The sequence below is a fragment of the Rattus norvegicus genome, chromosome 11, assembly GCF_036323735.1.
Source record: "Rattus norvegicus strain BN/NHsdMcwi chromosome 11, GRCr8, whole genome shotgun sequence".
Classification (NCBI taxonomy): Eukaryota; Metazoa; Chordata; class Mammalia; order Rodentia; family Muridae; genus Rattus; species Rattus norvegicus.
The window spans coordinates 93,074,428-93,094,577 of NC_086029.1; the positions used below are offsets into that span (position 1 = coordinate 93,074,428).

Sequence of the window (20,150 nt, forward strand, 5' to 3'; positions counted from 1 at the left end):
TCTCTCACTTCCTCCTCTCCTTCCTCTCTTCCCTCTGCCCTCCCCTCTGCTCCCTTTCATGTTGCTAGGAAGCCAGATGAGCCTCACAAGCAGTGTGCTGCAGAGGAGAGCCTCAAACCGAGTATCCTTAGGTCTCAGTCACCTGCAAGTTGGAGCTGTGTAAAGTGCTTCATCAGAAGTCAGCACCTCCTCCTGATGTCAGCCCGCTTAGACAGCCCTCGCCGTGGCTGGTGTGCGCCGCACGTGCCCGGTGGTCCACCAGCATGTGCTGCTCAAATATGTCTTGGTGAGAGAGCCTTCTTTTTGCAGTGGGTGGTAGTCAATGCAGAGACCCATGACTGGTCCAAGTGTTGCGATTAAGTGGCTGCTGAGTGCCTAGCCCTGAACGAGTCTATGTCATCACCTCCAAGGCTTGAGGGACATCATGATGAGAGGGCAGAAAGAATGAGAACTCACGTGTGGACCCTGTGTGCTACCAACCTGTAAGGCAGGGGGGATTTGGGGGTTGGGGATTTAGCTCAGTGGTAGAGCGCTTGCCTAGCAAGCGCAAGGCCCTGGGTTCGGTCCCCAGCTCCGAAAAAAAAAAAGAAAAGAAAAAAAGAAAAAAAAAGTGCTGTGATTGGTAAGGGGTTATCCAGTCACTTTCTGATCATATTTCAGGCCTGCTCTGGAGGAGGAAATTTACTTCTGCTACTGTAAACCTGGTCAAGAGCCCATACCTCAATGGGCCCTACCAGGGAATTTGCTCCTAGACCTGAACAGACTGAACCTTTCAGTGATGAGGACAAGCACCTTACTGTTCATGTTGCTGGGGGAAAGGGCATTCCTTCCAGTAAATAACCGCCAACCTATGCATACAGGAGAGCCCTACTTAAACCCAGGGAGTCACATGAAAATAGGAGAGGTGCTTAGAAGAAACTTGGCAGGGGCAGGAGGGTGTTAACAGAGTACCGGGGTGAATACACATTAGGATTAAAATGACTTTCAACTCCTCTTACACCTTTTACATCTAGTAAACAAAACTCATTTGAATCTAATGTTTAATCTTGTTAGGTTTATACATAATTAGGTTGGATTTTCCTATCAAGATTATTTTCGATCTTGTCACTAAACCTTTACTTAAGCCACTGACAAAAACTTGGGTATGAAGGTATACATACATATACACACATGCACACACACACACACACATACAATACACACACATATACACATACACACATACACACACAATACACACACATACATGCTCATACACGAACACATACACATACACGAACACATACACATACATGCACACAATACACACACATACTATATACACATACTACATGCATATATACATATATGCAAAGACTAATCCTAGGAGCCTGACATTACAGACAGGTATAGCGTATGATCTATACAAAACTGGTTTTGTGTCTGGTTTCAGTGGAAATGAGGATTTCAAATGCCGCTTCTCCATGTAAATATCACTATGGCAAATATTTACTAAAAAGCGCCTATTCCACCCCGGTAATAAATTGATCATACAGAAAAACAACTTAAAAATATGAAAGTACATTAAGAGAGAATTAATCACAAGCCACCAAAGATATCTTTGTGTACAAACATGTAGGCACCCACACTGATCCAAAGCTACTCACAGATTATTAATTGTGGCTCTGAGTGTTCCAACAATACCTGGGGTTCTAATCCTGAGTCTTAAAATGTGAACAATTACACTGTAATTACATGTCACACACGATGGGCTCAAGCTTTAATTTCTCTAACACATAACTTTGTCTGGACCTTTCCAACTATGTTCTCATGAAAAGAAGTCCCGTTCAATTACGAAATGAAGCATTGCAGATGGAAACCCTGAAATCCAACTGTTTACATTCAAACGCTAATGTCGCTGTTTACTAGCTATGTGACCTAAACGACTTACCTCACCTCTCTGCACCTCGATGTCATTTTTAAAGGTGAGCAGAAATAGCACCCACCTTAGAATTCTGCTAGGAATTAAATGGGTGATATGCATTACTGGAGCATTACTTTAATATGATTCTGCCCGCTCAAAGCCTGGTCCCTGCTGTAGGGAGGTTGAATGATGGCTGACCTTTAGGAGCTGCAGTCTGCTGGGACGTTAATTAGGTCTCTAAGAGAAATAAATGTTTTCCTCGTAGGAGTCCATGAGAGCAAATTGCTAAGATGAGCCCAGACCCTTTGGAGCACTGTTCTGTATGCACTACTCAACACTCACACGTGCCTTACTGACATTACAGTGCCATTCGCCTCAGAGCCCTTACCGGAGGTGACCAGACACCAGTGCTGCTCTCTCAAACTGAGAACAGGTGAGCTGAATGGATCTGTTTTGCTTATAAAGTAACTAGCTTTGGTTTTCTTTCATAACGCTATATAGATTAAGGCAAAGGGTTTGTAATAGAGTCTGTCAGATGTTTAGAAAACAAACGATTAGGCGTTCACTAGAATCGTTTTAAATTTTGAGATGGTCCCGTGTAGCCTTTCAGCACTGAATTTGCTACACAGGCAAGGATGACTTGAATTTCTGATCCATCCTCCTGCCTCCACCTCCTGTGTGCTGTGCTTTTAGGTGTGGGCTCTCTCCTGCACAATACTGCAGTTTAAACCCAAGGCTTGGTGCCTGCCAGGCCAGCACTCTGCTGGGTACCTCGCCAGCCATGTGGTTATCACCCGTGATACCCACTACCCAGCACTGCAGCGGCTGTAAAGAGAGGGCTCCGGGGTCCGGAACATTAGATCTGAACCCCAGCTCTTCCACTTTAGCAGCAGTGCTGTGCTGGGAAGTAACTTGGCCTCTAAGCTTCCTCAGGTAAACAGAGGACCAAAGATGTCTACATTTCGTGGAAGCGGAAGAACTCAATGAAAATGAAAGCCACACGATTCATGTGCTGTCCGGCACAGGCAGATCTATCTGTTCAGGGAAATCTGTCAATGATCGCCGGTTAGTTTGCCTGGATGGTTAGTGTTTGGTGGATCGCTTGAACTCCTCAGTACTGTAGTGTTATTCTCCTCTTGGAAGTCTTAGAAGACTCTTCTAGCATCTAACTCTAGGTAAATATTTGTAGACGTTGTGATTTACAAACTGTCATGCTTTGAATATGAAATATCGCCCATGGGTTCATGTCCCCTGCCCTGTGCTCCATGTGCTCCCCCCCACCCTGCCCACCTCTCAATTAGTTCTCCCATCCACTGGTTGCTTCTTTTTAACAAAGCACACTTTCTGACGGTCGTTCTTTCAATGAATGCCATGTTACCACCTCTTGGCGAAATAAATTCTTATTAAAACTTATCTTTTCTGTCTACGCCTCACTGTATATTTTTATATGGTCTTTGTACATATGTGTGTAGGATCTGGGGGCACGTGTGTGTGCCATGGCTTACAAGTAGACATTGGATGACAACCTTTGGAGTCAGAAACTGAGCTCTTGGCGCCAGACTGGGCTCTTCCAGCTTTCACCGAAAGTGTCTGCACTCGGTGGGCCACCTCAACAGGCCCACAGAAAACACTTGTTTGCACAGGCTGCTACCCTGAGCAAGCCTGTCTGTCCCCTTCTTTTTTCTGTGTGGTTTCCTCCCAAGTTGCTTATTTCATAATTTTTATCCAAACTCATTTATCATTCTCTACTGATGAATTTTAATAAGGTCCCAGCCAAGTAGCAATGGAATCTGTGCTAAGCAGTGCAGGCCAGGAAGCCAAATGGTCCTCTGACACTACGCAAAATTTAACTGCCTTGCCTATCTGTCCTGGTAATCTAAGTTCTGAGCATTAAATAGAGATGTAAAAATAGCAGTATCAAAATCTAGCTTTCGGGGCTGGAGAGATGGCTCAGCGGTTAACAGCACTGACTGCTCTTCCAGAGGTCATGAGTTCAATTCCCAGCAACCACATGATGGTTCACAACCATCTATAATGAGATCTGATGCCCTCTTCTAGTGTGTCTGAAGACAGCTACAGTGTACTCATATATATAAAATAAATAAATCTTAAAAAAAAAAAATCTAGCTTTCGGGAGTTCGAGACCAGCCTGGTCTACATAGCAAATTCCAGGTCTACCAGAGGAACACACTAAAACCCTATATTTAATAATAATAATAATAATAATAATAATAATAATAATAATAATAATATAGCAATAATACTACAATCTTTAAGACAGGAAGGACTATACTTATTGTACTTAATTTATATGAAATTTATATGTGGTCAAGCCAATGAGCCAAATCCTGTCACAACAAAGAATGGTTCTCAGCTAGGTCTGGAGGCACGTGCCTTTAATCTCCACACTTGTAAGGCTGACAAACTTGGATCTCTGTGACTTTGATATCAGTCTGGTCTACACAGCAAATTCAGGCTAGCCTGGGCTACACTGTGAGGCCTGCCCCCAAACAAAAACAAATAAACAAACATACCTGCCCACACACCCCATATCTATCTATCTATCTATCTATCTATCTATCTATCTATCTATCTATCTGATGACTCAGCAGGTAAAGGCATCTGCCAAGCCTAATCTGAACTGGAGGCACAGAACATTCACGGTGGGAAGAAGTAATTCCCAAGAGCTGTCTTCTGAATTCTGCACAGACACCTCAGCACATAAACCAGTGAGAACTGGGATGCAGCTCGGTGTTATAGTGTGTACTTGGTACATGTCAGGCCTCAGTTCATTTCGAGCAACTAGAGGAGGAGGAAGCGGAGTGACAGAAACCATTGTGACTTAAAAACCTGAGACTTACCATCCAGTTCTTTTTAGAAAAGTTGGCTGTTCTAACATTCAAACATGTATTTAAAGAAGACTTGAGACTGGCTAGGGAATTTGGCTCTGGGCTGAAGTATTTGCTCCACGGTGCTGCAGAGACGGCTCAACGGTTAAAAGCACTCGCTGGTCTTGAAAAGGACCTAGGTTCAATTCCCTGCAACCACAGGGTGGCAGGCAGTCATTTGTAACTCCAGTTCCAGAAAAGCCAACACCTTCTTCTGACTTCCATGGGCACATGGTACACAGATACACATACATACATGCAGGCAAAACTCTCATGTGCATAAAATAAATAAATAAACCTTTAAAAATAAAGTGTTCCTTTTTCTCCACATCCTTGCCAACATGTGTTGTCACCTGAGGCTTTGATCTTGGCCATCCTGATTGGTGTGAGGTAGAATCTCAGGGTTGTTTAGATTTGCAAATCCCATATTACTAAGGACACTGAATATTTCTTTAAGTGCTTCTCAGCCATTTGAGATTCCTCTGTTGTGAATTCTGTTTTTTTGATTAGGTTGTTTTTTTTTAAGAGGTTAGCTAATTTGGACATTAGCCCTCTATGCGATATGGGGTTAGTGAAGATATTTTTCCCAATCTGTAGGTTGCCAATTTGTCTTATTGACTATGTCCTACGCCTTATAGAAGCTTTTCAGTTTCATGAGGTCCCATTTATCAATTCTTTTTTTTTTTTTTTTTTTTTTTTTTTGGTTCTTTTTTTCGGAGCTGGGGACCAAACCCAGGGCCTTGCGCTTCCTAGGTAAGCGCTCTACCACTGAGCTAAATCCCCAGCCCCCCATTTATCAATTCTTGATCTTAGAGCCTGAGTCATTGGAGTTCTGCTTAGGAAATTTTCCCCGTGCCAATGAGTTCGAGACTCTTTCCCTCTTTCTGTCTACTAGATCCAGTGTATCTGGTTTTATGTTGAGGTCCTTGATCCACTTGGACTTGGGCTTTGTGCAAGGTGACAAATATGGATCTATATTCATGTTTCTATATACCAGCTGCCAATTAGACCAGCACCATTTACTGAAAATGCCTTCTTTTGTTCACTGTATATTTTTGGCTTCTTATACGCCTCCATTGTTGGTGGGATTGCAAACTGGTACAACCACTCTAGAAATCAATCTGGAAGCTCCTCAGAAGTCTGGAAATAGATCTAGCTGAGGACACAGCTATACCACTCTTGGGCATACACCCAAAAGATGCCCCTCCATACCACAGGGGCACGTGTTCCACTATGTTCATAGAGACCTTATCTGTGATAACCAGAAGCTGGAAACAGCCCAGATGTCCCACAACGGAAGAATGGATACAGAAGATATGGTTCATTTACACAATGGAATACTACTCAGCCCTTAAGAATGAAGACATTGTGAGTTTTGCAGGCAAACGAATGGAACTAGAAAATATCATCCCGAGTGAGGTAACCCAGACCCAAAAGGACATGCATGGTGTGTACTCACTAATAAATGGATATTAGCTTTAAAAAAAAGTATAGAATACCCAGGATATACCAGTATAGAATCCACAGAACTCAAGAAGGTTCTCAAGCCAAAGAGCCAAGTGAGGATGCTTCAATCCCAGTTGGGAGGGAGAAGAAAGCAATCAGGGGAGGCAGAGGGAGGGAGGAACCGGGTGGGAGAGGGGAGAGGGAGGAGAAGTGGGGAACATGATCAGGCATTGGGGGAGACAGGAGAGAAGCCCTGAGGGCCAGCAGAAAGAATGAAAACATGTAACCTCGGGGGGCTGGGGGGGCTGGGGGGGCGGGGGTGCTCTAGAATGTACCAGAGACCTTGGAGGGGAGAGACTCGCAGGACTTAGATGAAATGCCCAACAGTGGGGAGAGGGAACTTGTAGAGTTCACCTCTAGTAGAAAGACAGGGCATCAAGTGGAGGGATGGGGTTGCCATCCCACAGCCGACAACACTGACCTAGAATTGTTCCTGTCTAAAAGAACTGCAGGAACAAAACTGGAGAAGAGACTGAGGGAAAGGAGGTCCAGTGCCCAGCCCAAATTGGGATTCAACTCAAGGGGAGGCTCTGAGGCCTGACATGGTTACTGATGCTACGGTGTGCTTACAGACAGGAGTCTAGCATGGCTGTCCTCCGAGGGGCCCAAGAAGCAGCTGACTGAGACAGATGCAGATACTTATACCCAAACAATAGACTGAAGTTGGGGACCCCTGTGGTTGAATTAGGGAAAGGCTGGAAGAAGCTGAGGAGGAGGGCGACCCCATAGGAGAATGGAAGTCTCGACTAACCCTGAGATCTCTCAGACACTGAGCGAGCAATCAAGCAGCAAACAGGGTCAGGTCTGAGGCCCCGACACATGTACTGCAGAGGACTGCCTGGTCTCAGTGCCTAACCCTCCAGAGACGTGAGGCCCCACGGAGTGGGAGGCCTGGAAGGGTGGAGTGAGGGGGGTAGAGACAACCTCTTGGAGACAGTGGGGAGGAGGAATGGGATGTGGTACTGTGGGAGGGTGGACTGAGAGGGTGTAATGACTAGATTGTAAAAACTATAAATAAAAGTAATTAAAAGAAAGTATTTGCCCCATATGTGAAAGGTCCTAGATTTCACACACACACACACACACACACACACACACACACACACACACACACACCCCACACACGGGGAAAGAAGAGAGCTACTGTTGTAGAAATTTGTTTAAGCAGATTTACAAAAAATATATAACTGGATATCACTACAAATAGGAAAGCCATCATGATGCATATGCATGTCTCTAAACCGTTCCCTTGGACTGCATTTTCACTAAGTGCAAAGATAATCTAAACATCTTTCATTAGCATATTTTATAGACTATCATATACATATCCGTGAATATATCATATGTATATGTGAGTCACAGGTGTTGTGGGAACTAAATTTAAACCTTAGCAGCCCACTCCTTCCTTAACTACTCCAGTTAACATAAGAGGGTGTCATTAGAGGGTGTCATCCACGGTAAAGTGTCAAGTCACAGGTGTGTCCCTTCGTGACACGCGCCCTCTCCCTTCACAAGGCGGTGAGCAGCAGCTCACCTGTCTCTCCCCATCGGACTAGAAACTTCGGTAAATTTAGTCTTGTATAGTTTCCGTGCAAGTGCAGAAACACTAAAGACCGCTCAGTAACCCAACCCAAGAAGTCAACGCGTGAGGCCAAGTGTATCGTGTGCATGGAGGCCAATGGGGGCCGAGGGCGCCTGCGGCTAGCGCGTGAGCCACACGTACCTGAAAGTGCTGCTCCATCACTTGGATTTTTCCCTGGTCTGGGCACTTTTTCAGAGCCCGATCTGCATAATGGAACAGAATCTCTACCATCTGTGAGAAAAGTGGCTTTGCGTCAGATTCAGAGAGAATGGCAACGTTTGTTCAATATTTAACACGAGCAGTTAATACTGAATCACACTCTATTACTATATTAGAACCACAGTTGTGGATTTCATGGCTTTATTCCCTAATTCTCTCAGATGAGGGGCTAGTGTTAATTTACTAATCCTTCCTGAGAAACGTCTGTATAGTCCAGACACTGCTCCTATATTGCTCGGGAAATGAGAACCTGGAGGTAAGTGCCCCAGCCATCCTTTCCTACAGAAGATGGACAGGTCGTTCTGAGCCTGGGTCCCCATGTCCCCCTTCTCCCGGGTGCTCTCTTGACTGTTGTGTTGTCTTACTATTTTCACAGGTGAGGGCAACCGTGAGACTTTGCACGGCACTGCAGAGTGTATCTGGGAAACACAGCCTGACCCACTTCTCATCCCCAGAGATAGATGCAAACATTAAAAGCAAAACTGCACTGCACCGGTGCAGCCAGCATGGAGACGCTTACCCGGTCTGCAACGACAGCCTTCCTCTTGCTGACATCGCCAGAAAGCCCTTCAGAGAAACAAGTCCCACACGAAACACAGTTAGCACTCAGCTCCGATAGGAAACCTGGTTCTGGTCTCCCGCCACAACCCACATCAGCGTCACGTACAAGCCTCAGTATCAGAGTGCTGGGTGACGGGGACTATCTCACACCCAGTAGACCAACAGCTCTTGACAGTGACACAGCCTCCAATTCCACGACATCCGCTTATCACTCACCCACTACTGCTTTTGCCTTTCCTTCATGAAAAGACCACGCAAGGGCCAAGGCTTCCGTGAGGCAATCCTGTTTCAGGAGATGGTCCATCCTCTGCAATGAGTAAGGAGACACACCAGACCCATCTGTCTGACAATCTACCAATCAGAACTCCAATTCTACCACCACAGAACCGCTGCTTGGGAACTGAACTGTCTGGTTTTGTGTGTCAACTTGACACAAGCTGGAGTTATCACAGAGAAAGGAGCCTCGGTTGAGGAAATGCCTCCCTGAGACCCAGCTGTAAGACATTTTCTCAATCAGTGATCAAGGAGGGAAGACCCAGCCCCTTGTGGGTGGTGCCATCCCTGGGCTGGTAGTCTTGGGTTCTATAAGAGAGCAATCTGAGCAAGCCAGGGGAAGCAAGCCAGTAAGTAACATCCCTCCATGGCCTCTGCATCAGCTCCTGCTTCCTGACCTGCTTGAGTTCCAGTCCTGACTTCCTTTGGTGATGAACAGCAATGTGGAAGTGTAAGCTGAATAAACCCTTTCCTCCCCAACCTGCTTCTTGGTCATGATGTCTGTGCAGGGATAGAAACCCTGACTAAGACAGGAGTGAACAGTATTTCAATAGTATTGTGCAACATTTCAGTGTAGAACTTTGACTAAGCAAAGCACTTCATAAAGCACTGGGCGCTGTGTTATCTATTGGCTTGTGTGATGGATGACAGGAGAGCCTATACTCAAAAGGGGAATCACAGAAGAAATGGCTGGTATTAGCACAGTAGCTCTCTGCCCCTTCTTAATAACAAGCTCCAAGCTCTCTAGGGTCAGCAATACACCAGCTCAATGTAATTTCTAAGGTTTCCTTGTAACTTCTGGGGCAATGCGACTAAACTTTGGTCAACACGTGCAAGTGTTGTCTGGTATTTCCAAATTTATATTGTCTTTAAAAGTTGGGGCTGGACTTAATTTTACTGTTCCTCCTTCGCAGAACCTAGACATAACTATTGTGGGTTATGAAGTGAGCTTGAGACTGGAATTTAAACACAAGGATGGTGGAATGGAGTAGCATCTTCGAACCACGCAGCTCTCTCTTGTACAAGCTGCAGACTGTCTGCCTCTCAGTCACTCAAATTGGAGTGAGCTCTTGATGAAGCCACTGTTATCTTGGGTAGACTCAAACCCGATTCTTTTTTTTTACACTAATTTTGCAACTTAAAATGACAGATTATCACTTGTAAATAGGGCACTACTATACAAACAAAGCCACCCCTTCCAAATGTCACTGATTAATAGCACATCTTCCTCACGCCATGTTCTGATAGCAGGATAGTACAGCAGCACTAAACCCGATTCTGATATGATCAGTTTTAGCAAATCAAGTACCTAACAGCTGAAATGGCGTTTAAGTATTCTTCTGAGGTTAAGATCTGCAGAGTCAAGGAAACGTGAGGGCCCTGCCACTTCAGTCCCCATGCCGACCATCCCCGTAAACACTCACCTCCCTCCAGCTTCTCAGCATCATCACGTAAACGGACTAGAGAACAACGAGGGAATGGAGACGACCGTTAGTTAGCAGATGCACTAGGAGGCACAGCTGCTTCAGCCCTCAGCGTGTCTCATTACCAACCCCTAGGCGAACGCACTGCACGTCTCAGATGAAAACGTGTCCTGGAGCTTACTAAAGGGTCCTCAGTACCCACACTGAAGAGTAAAGAGACGAACACTCAAAGGAGACAGACGTCCAGACTCACCTCCTGCACCAACGTGGCAGTGTCCTGGCTGAGTTTTAATAATGAAGAAAACTGTCCATTTCATGTTGAAAATTAAATTGTTCTAATGGCAATTATTCTAAGCCAAACACCTGAATGCACTTTAATATACCTTAAGTTGATCTAATATAAACATCATTTTAATTCTCCAACAAATATACATAATTAGGTCCTTCCTGGGTGTGGCGTCTACTCTCAACTGTCAGCATGAGAGATGGGCCTCTGGGATGTGTGGAGGAGGCCATCTTGATTCACTGACTGATATGGGAGGGTCCCTCTAAGCGGTGCTTGGGATCCTACACTGTATAAATGATTAGACAAGGAGCAGCTGTGTGCACTCACTCTGTTCTGATTGTGAACACAACAAGACCAGTTGCTTCGAGCTCCAGCTGCCCTGACCTATCAGCCATGATGGACTTTGAACTGTGAGCTAAAAACAAACCCTTTCTCCCTTAAGTGGCTTTTGCCAGTGGCTATCACAGCAACAGGAAGCGAACCCAGATATTATCTTCAAAGTCACTGAGGCCTCTGATCCGAAGCATCCTCAGCCCCATGCAAATGTAACTGAAGAAGACGGTGGGCACTCATCAGCCTGGGGTACTCACTTTGCAGTGCATGTGCTGAGCAAAGCATGACTAGACACTGTCATTAAAGCGGACGGTAAGAAAAACTATAGAATATCCCCGAATCGAAAAATAACACTCTTATTAGCACCTGAACAAACGTAAAACTAGATCTTAAGTGAAAAAGAAAAGGTTAAATGTCTAAGAATCCTTGCCTATATAACTATTATAAGATTTGGACCATCGCTAACCAGAATTCTGCAATACTGACCAGAATTTGCAAATGTGCTATTCTTTATGAGCAACCACCATCCTCAACTATCCTGATGACACCCGGAATGGAGTGAAAAGACCTTACCTTTGTCCCCAGATAGAAGATCTGTCCTCCATAGCTACTGATGGATTGGTAGCAAGCCTTCTCTCCAACCAAAGCCTATAAAAGAAACAGACTCGCTAAAGTTACACATACTAGAAGTTTCGTTAAGAATGCCAGGCACAGGGGTTGGGGATTTAGCTCAGTGGTAGAGCGCCTGCCTAGGAAGCGCAAGGCCCTGGGTTCGGTCCCCAGCTCCGAAAAAAAAGAACCAAAAAAAAAAAAAAAAGAATGCCAGGCACAAGTCTGATGACCGGATCCCGGCCTCAACCCCAAGAAGTAGTGAAGAAGAGAACTGACTCCACAGAGCAGTCCCCTGACTTCTACGCACACTGTTGCACACATACAAATGGTAAACTAACTTCTAAAAGAATGCGGAATGCAGACACATTTCAACTCAGTATAGTTTTAACCTACAAGCAAGTAAGAAAAAATATCTATAGCATGACTGCCAGTGGAAGGGACTGAAAAAACAAAGTTCAAGAAGTCATTCCCCACTTCTACAAAGAGCCTTTTTCTTCCTCAGAATAATGTGGGAAAGGAAGGAAATATGCTAACTTGAAAACCTCACTGCAGACTACTGCAACCTGCCGCCTGCTGAGTGACGGCGGGCACTGCTTTTGGCAGAAAATGAAGATGGTTGAAACGCCGCCGCCGCCGAGTTCTTTGCAATGAACAACATAAAGCACAAGAAGAAAAGGGAAGGTGGGGCTGAATCGTAGACTGTGAGTGCCAGGCATGACTCCCTGCCTACAAGTGCGTCTTCCGTCTCGTCAGACAGCTCTGGTTACCACCCACTGCGAGTGCCACGATTGCACTCTTGGGGTATGTTGTGCTGCTCACTATATGCTCACAGATGTCAGAGCTGGGTAGGGCAAAGGGCTGCTTTCCCCCTGTTTAGATAGTACCGTCCAGTGTTATGGAAGGTAGTCCTCAGGAGGACTGGGGCTCACTCCTCCCTGATGGATAGCGGACTTCTGATCCACCCACTGCTTTCTTGAAACAGGGACAGTTTCTAGCTCTGTTAGCACACATCTCATGATATATGACATATAGCTGTGTCCCCCAGGAAGCAGCAGGGCCGCTGTTCATGTAACCGTATATAGCCTCAGAGCACCCCCTGATAGGAAGTGTGCCAACCAGAAGGATCTCCTAAGGTTCGCAGACCCCAAAACTGCTGCAGAAGAAGCCGAAATAATGCTTTGGGGGCAGTTTTTGCCTGGTGATCTTTGTGACTGGCTTGCTCCGAGTGGGCCTTGTGGCGGCACACTGCTATGCCCATCTTAATGCCAGCGCCATAGGCTTCTCCAGGAAATCTCATCTTGCAGCGTTTCTAACACTCTAAAGTTCATTCATCTTTCATCCTACAATCTCTAAACAGCCGCCGAGCTCTTCAGCAGCTCTACTGTTATCTCAGGCACGGCAACAGTCACCACTAGCTATGTGATTTGCATCTTTTAAAGAACCCGCCATGTCTCCATTTAACTCTATGAACATTTGCACTGCAGTTATGGTAATATATATGCAATAGAGACTTGTATGTAATGTATATGCAATAGAGACTTGTACACTCACGTTTGTTGTCAAATACCGACCGAAGTCAGAAGAAGAAACCAGCCTGGCATCCTTCAACAGGTGAATGGATAAAGAAAACGTGGTCCATACCCAGGAAAATTTTATGCAGCCATAAAGGAAAAGGTAGTCATGGCGCTTGCAGGAAAATGGGTGCAAATGGAGATCATCGTGCTAAGTCAGAAAAATCAGATTCGGAAGGACGAGAGCTACAGTTTCTCTCATAGGCAGAACCTAAGTTTACGTATGTGTGTGTATAATTGCATGTGCGTGCTTGTATGTGTGTGTATTTATGTGAGCTCATGAGTCACAAAACCAGAAGGGGATCGATTATCTGAGGACGGGAAGACATCTCAGAGAAGTGGAAAACAAGAAGAAAGAATAACATGTATATGAAATCAGAAGGGAACGAGCCAGAGGGGGGGGGGGGTGAGAGAGAGAGGAGGCGAGAGATGAAAACGAAGCACATGATCTATGTGTGGAGACACCATGATGAACCATTATTGTTACGTTAACTTCCTAAAAATTAATATAAAACAAGAAGGGGGGGCTGTTACCCTCTGGCCTGCTAAGCCCTGTATAAGGTCTAGCCTGGTTTTGACAGGTTTTCCCCTCTTTCCAAACGGCTTCCCTTCTTCTTCGAATACCAAGTGATCCCTAGTCAAGCGCAGACTGCGAGTTTAACTTCAGTGGTGGTCAGAAAGTTCCATGTTGACATTCTCCTGTCGTGCTCTGGTCCTGGCCTCTTGCTTGCCTGTTATTCTAGGGATTGGGCCCCAGCCTCAGAGGTGCTGGATAAGGGCTGTGCCACCAAGCTGTACCTCCAACATCGGTCTGCTCCCCTCCCGGCCTGCTTTTAAGATTGTAAGTATTTACCAGCCTAGAATGCTCTCTGTTTCAAATTCAACTACTGCGGTGCGGTGGCCCCTGAGTACTCTGGCCAGTGCTGGCCGCTGTAGCTCTCTCGATAAGCAGAAGGTACGCTCTGGGGAGCACTGGACATTCCTTTTAAGCCTTTATAACGGCCTCTCCCTGTCCTGGGGCGGTGTCCTTACACACACCCCAGCTATCAACAGAGAGTCTAGGGGACTCTTCAAGGATCCCCCAGCACCGTCCACAGACACGAACCACCCTTCTTTTCCTATGTCCTCAGCTCTGTTTCCTCAGTGACCGAGTCAACCAGGTCTAACTACAGTCTCTTCCTACGCCACAGGCCAGGAAACCAGAGGACTGGAGGCAAAGAACGAACACTTGTTCCCTGCGTGGCCTGGGATTTGCCATCCATCATTACTGATGTCCGGGGTCTTGAGAACCGTTTGTTTGTTTGTTTTTTGTTGTTGTTGTTGTTGTTGTTCGGTATTTTAAGCAGGAAAGTGAACATACTTCCCCGCTTTCTATCTTGGCTAAAGTGCACGTTTAAAGTTTCACAGTAGCTGTTTGAAGATTCATTTACTGTATTTATGTGTATGAATGCTTTGCCTGCATCTATGTGTGTGCACTGTGTGCGTGTCTGTTGCCCAAGAAGTCCAGAAGAGAGCACTGGATCCCCTAGAAGTACAATTATGTGTGTCTGTGAGCCACCATGTGGGTGCTGGGACTCAAACCAAGTCTCCTGCAAGGGCAGCCCGTGCTCTTAGCCACTGAGCCATCTCTCCAGTCCCCAAAGCCACCCCATCCCAGGAAATGCCTGCATCTGAGACACTGGCTGCTGTTACCTCCGTGCACTCGACTGCGTGGCCATTTCTTATCGCTTCTCCCTGGTTTTTACATTGTGTGTCTAAGCAGCCTTCATGTGTATTTTACGCTCTGAAGTTATAAACAGGAGAGAGACCAGAGCAAAGCCCACAGACTGTGTTGTCGACAACCATTAAATATGATCATCATTACTGTTTTTCATAAGAAGTTCCCCGTGGACATCCCAAGCAGTCAACTGTCTGAGTTAAAGTTAAAATGGCTTGGGAAACAGGTGATCAGGAACTCACGGTGCTTAACTACACTCTACTCACATAACTAACTCAAAATTGTAGCTGCCTGTCCACAGTTGCATTAACACCGATATAAGCCATGTCCTCATCCTCCTTCCTGTCTCGTTCCTAAAGCATCTTTCTAAAGACAGCCATGCCGGCCTTGTAATGCCCAAAGCTGCTGTTCCTGTTCAAGCTCCTGGCATACCCCAAAGGTTTCCAAAGCCCTGTAGGCTACCAGAGCCAGTTATTTTTCCCCTAAATCTACTGGGGTTACGGTCACCAGCTCATTTCCTAAAAATACTTCAATTTTACAAATTCCCTCTCACGAAAATTGTTTCATTTTTTTTCTAAGATATAAAAATTAAAACTTCTGTGCACCACATGCATGCAGTACCTGTGGTGGCCAGAAGAGGGCATTGGATTCCCCTCAGAACTGGAGTTATAGCCCAGTTGTTAGCTCATAAATAGGTGTTGAGAATTCAACCCGGGTCCTCTGAAAATGCTTCTAACCCTTGAGCCATCACTCCAGCCTTTTCCTACTATTAAGTAACAGGAATTACTGTTCGGGGTCATAATCCTGAATCCTTATAAATACATCGATACTTCAATTACACCAAGGCAAAAAAACCTTAGTAGTCCTGTTTTTAAACAACATGGTGGTTAAAAGAACAACAACAAAACAAACAAACGAACAGACAAACAGAGCCCCACTGCGGAGAGAGCAAGGCGGGGTCAGGGGCACTCACCAGGGCCTGGCTCACGTTCCCGCCCGTGGCCAGTGACTTGAAGTGGCTGCTGTTGTAGACCAGCTGGACTTCTGAGATCTCCATGGTCTCCAGTTCCTCCTGAGTCTGCCGATCAATCACGTGGAGCTTCTCCACGCTGTCTAAAAGCACAACTGTGCGGGAGTTTATCCACTGCAATTCAAGCACATAACAGTGAAAGTTAGGGCCAGTCCAGACCTCTCATGACAAAAGGGGGCTTGGCCACTCCACACGTGGCACCAAGGACCTTATGCTTCCATAACTTAAAACGGTAGTAAGTGTCCCAGTATCAGATGACGCCCTGCGCGGATAAGGAGGCTGACTAAGAACTCTAATATATTGTAGAATGTTACATCTTTTACAAGATTTTTTTTTTTCTGGAGGATATATTGGAACAAATGACCTTACTAGAGTAACAAACTTTTCAACTTTTTATAGTGAAGTGAAAAAGTAACTTGAACCTCATAAACCCAGATGGTCAGAGGACAATTCTTGGCACTGAAGTAACATATATTTTAAAGGAAACCAGCTGACACATCCAGCCTCAGGAACTGAGGAGTCTCTGTTGGTAAATAGCCATCGTTGGACTAGCTGGACTATGTCTGGTAAGCCACTCTAATAAATACCCTTTAAATAAATAAACAAATTCTATCAGCTCCTCTAGAGACCTCTGACTAGCTCACACAGCATTTTTGTGCACCTGCATTTTAATTACAATGCATTACATGATGTCAAGTGTGGCATTTTCTAATTGTGCTTCTGTCTTGGTCCTTACAAAGTTTTAGATTCTGGAGCCTCCACTTTTGTCTTTTTGGATTAGGGATGTGTAGTGGTTTGAGTGAGAGTGGCTCCCGTACACTCATATATTTGAACGCTTGGTCCCCAATTGGTGGATCTGTTTAGAAGGATTAGGAGGTGTGGCCTTGTTGGCAGAAGTGTGTCACTGGGGGTGGGCTTTGGGGTTTTAAAATCCCACACCATTATCAGTTAGTTCTCTCTCTGCCTCTGACTTGTGTGTAGATATAAGCTCTCAGCTACTGCTCCAACACTAAGCCTGCCGGCCTGCCACTCTCTGAAACCGTAAGCCCTCACTAAAGGCTTCTTTCACTAAATGCCAGCATCGCCTACTCCCAAAGGCTTTCTACAGTCCAAAGCATTGGTCATAATGCTTTGTCATGGCAATAGAAAGGTAACTACATGATGTTCAACATGTATTTCTGAATCAATAGAGTATTCGTGAGTTTAAAAGAGCAGTGTGGGCCAGGCATGGTGGTACACTCTCATAGTGCTGGTCGGGCCAAGAGGAGTGACTTAGGAAGACTTAACTGAAAGTGTGTTACACAGTTAAGCTTATACATCATATAATACTTCTTAAAATCCGACTATACCAACTACATATCCTAAAATATTATATATGATTGAAGGATTAAAAACTCAGACTTTTTACTGAAGAAATCATAAAATCTGAATCAGAAAGAAGTCTCTTTTTTTTTTTTAAACCAAAACGCCCTAAGCACTAAGAGACAAGGTAGAGAGAAAACTTGGCAATGTTTTTTGTCACAAGAAAAGAACAGTAGCACCCTACATCCTTTAGGAGAAGCTCAAAAGCACACGCATGTCCACATACAACACAGTGTAACCGCTGAAGAGACCTGGGCTCTGAACCCCGGACTCCCCCTTGGGGTATTAGGACACTGAGGGAAGCTCCACCCTTCCCTGCGGGCGGAATAAGCAGGGATACGGTCTAAGTGACACTCACAGTGAAGTTGATCAGGTCGTAGTACAGGTGAAGGTGCTTTTGCTTGGTGACGTGTATTGCGCCAGACTCATCTCTCTTAACCTGATGATGAGAATGAAGATGGCCCGGATATCAAATATTATTTGAAAGAATTTTTTTCAAATGTTTGCACTCCGCCTACAATACCCACTTAGTATAGATTAAGACGAAAATACTGTGTGAGAAATTGTTATGTAAGTGAAAAAACACCTCGACTGCCACACGGTCTCCAGCAGAGACAGGGAGCAGCAGCCGCAGGTTCCAGCAGGTTCAGCTGGCATCTGAGGCCCTAACGTCCACTTCAGCTTGCGCTTCCCCCCCCCCCCACCCTGCGCGTACTACGGCAGATGCCTTTCTTCTAAGGCTGGTTCCTTCCCACCCCTCTGGTCCCATCTCTTCGCATGCTGGCCCAGTACCCCGGCCTCTTCGCTGTCACGTGCCTGTGAGCGTGCGTGCTCTGGCCACGGGTTCAGTTGCACAGCTGAGGCCACTCGGAGGGAGTCACTCCCCTCTCGGTTTCCCAGCTGTGCTTTATGTGCCTCGGGTACCAAGTGTCTCATTAACTGGAAGATGGATCCCAGCCCCACCTACTGCCAGAGGTTTTCTACAGCTCTCCTCCAACAAACTATACCCCATCCCTGTCCCCAACCTGTTCAATGTCTTTCTAGCATATCCAATTGCTCCTTTAAAAGATCTGCTTCCTTCCTCTGCTCTCAAACATACTTGACGTTGTCTTCAAAAACAAAAACATTCCCTAAACAGACTTCCCTAGGTCTGCTTCTCACAGACATTAGCCACGCTCTTCCTCTCACAGACAAGCACTGTGGTTGCAAGACTTTGCTCTTCTGGAAACCCAGTTCTTTATCAAGGAGCCCCAACCCCATTCTACTGCTAATCAGACATCTGACAAGGACCTGCAAACCGCTCTGTGTCCAGTGTCTGACTCTCCAGTCTGCCTTCCACCATCACTGTCTCAGGACCGATACTGTCCCAAAGGCTCCGCCCCTCCTAGAGAGCGTCCCTCTGCCTTCTCCTCCCCTTTACTTTTTACAAGAACCACCTTCCATTTGCCTTTTGTTCCTCTGCATTTCATGAGTGCCCAGAAAATAGTGCTGTGGTTAAGTCTTCACTAAAGACCCATGTGCTAAATACTGGCCTGTGACATTACTTATGGGGGAGTGGGGTGGGGGGCATAGCATCTTCAAGACATAGTGGTTCCTGGACGGAAATCACTCTCTCTCTCGCTCTCGCTCTCTCCCTCTCTCTCCCTCTCTCTCCCTCTCTCTCTCCCTCTCTTTCTCCCTCTCTCTCTCCCTCTCTCTCTCCCTCTCTCTCTCTCCCTCTCTCTCTCCCCCCTCTCTCTCCCTCTCTCTCTCCCTCTCTCTCCTTCTCCCTCTCTCTCTCTCTCCCTCTCCTCCCTTCTGCTTAGTTGCTATGAGGTAGGCAGTTCTGCCCCACAGTGAGAACCCACTTTGATGCAGAACCTTCCCACATGTCAAAGGTCACAGGACAACTGACACAAGGACCACAAAAACCTCTGAGATGTGAACTCGGCTAAACCTGTCTGCACACACCGATGGCCATAGCTGCTGTGCTCCTAACAGTTACTACGTGATGCTCTTTAGGTCTGCAGCCCTTCTCCCTCTCTGTCCTGAAATCTTCTGCTCTTCACCCCGCTGTCTGCTCGCTGGCATCCGTGAGAAACATTTGCGAGTTCCCCTCTCATGTCTACCTCAGCATGCTGGAATATGAATCGTTTTCTGCACGAGAGTTTTTCCTGAATGTTCCCTCACTCCCCCAAACAGTGGCCTCTGACTGGTGCCTTTCTGCTCCTAGGCCCTGGCTGACGAGAGGCTTGCCTTTCTTCTGAAATACTTAAGGGCATCACTCGAGCCTTGGTACAAGTGCACAGCACCTACACGCCACAATCTATTTGTGCTGCTTGTAGACTGAACTGACATTTAATTACATCGTAACCGCTTTCTTTACCTAGGAACCTAGAGCATCTGCCCACTATCGGCTCCACCGACCACCCTGTACACACAGGTGCTGCCCCAGGCTAGTGAAACAGGAGGGCCAGCCTCCAGGCTCAGTTCTCAGCTTAGTGAGGAAGAGCGGTTAGGCGAGGTTTATGTGTGCTCACATGTCATGACCAGCAGAGCTGGTTCAGGGAGGCAGAGAAGGCAGCATTGACCGGGCCCAGGACAAGTGGGAAGCGCTGAGCTTTGCTGACAGGTGTCTGTGTGAGTGAGGGGACAAGCTGGGAAGCCATGCGGAGTCTAGGACAAACACGTGTGCGGTTTACACTGGGGAGGCAATCGACCACGGAGGGGTCAGAAGGAAAGGTGTGAAGACCACGTGGGAGAGCGCACGGGACACTGTCTGAAGGGGGAAAGGACCTGGAAGGTTTCTGGCTGGAGAAGTAAGGTGCACGGTGGCGTGCTGGCCTCACTGAGTAAGACACCCTGTGTGCTACACAGACACATGCTTGAGCTGTGACTGACGTT

The 20,150-nt window shown here is 46.2% G+C and overlaps 1 protein-coding gene across 7 annotated transcripts in view; it reads right to left on the reverse strand.

Annotated features, from left to right (window-relative positions):
• Vps8 (VPS8 subunit of CORVET complex) overlaps positions 1-20,150 on the reverse strand; it is a 234,143-nt gene that overhangs the window by 167,726 nt on the left and 46,267 nt on the right. For all 7 annotated transcript variants that reach the window (XM_063270364.1, NM_001427620.1, XM_063270362.1 and 4 more), the window contains 7 exons: positions 17,626-17,706; positions 15,849-16,019; positions 11,549-11,623; positions 10,357-10,392; positions 8,876-8,966; positions 8,619-8,665; positions 8,021-8,110 (listed from right to left, as the gene is read on the reverse strand). In XM_063270364.1, the coding sequence (XP_063126434.1) occupies positions 8,021-8,110; positions 8,619-8,665; positions 8,876-8,966; positions 10,357-10,392; positions 11,549-11,623; positions 15,849-16,019; positions 17,626-17,706 (591 nt within the window). The remainder of the gene's footprint in view (positions 1-8,020; positions 8,111-8,618; positions 8,666-8,875; positions 8,967-10,356; positions 10,393-11,548; positions 11,624-15,848; positions 16,020-17,625; positions 17,707-20,150) is intronic.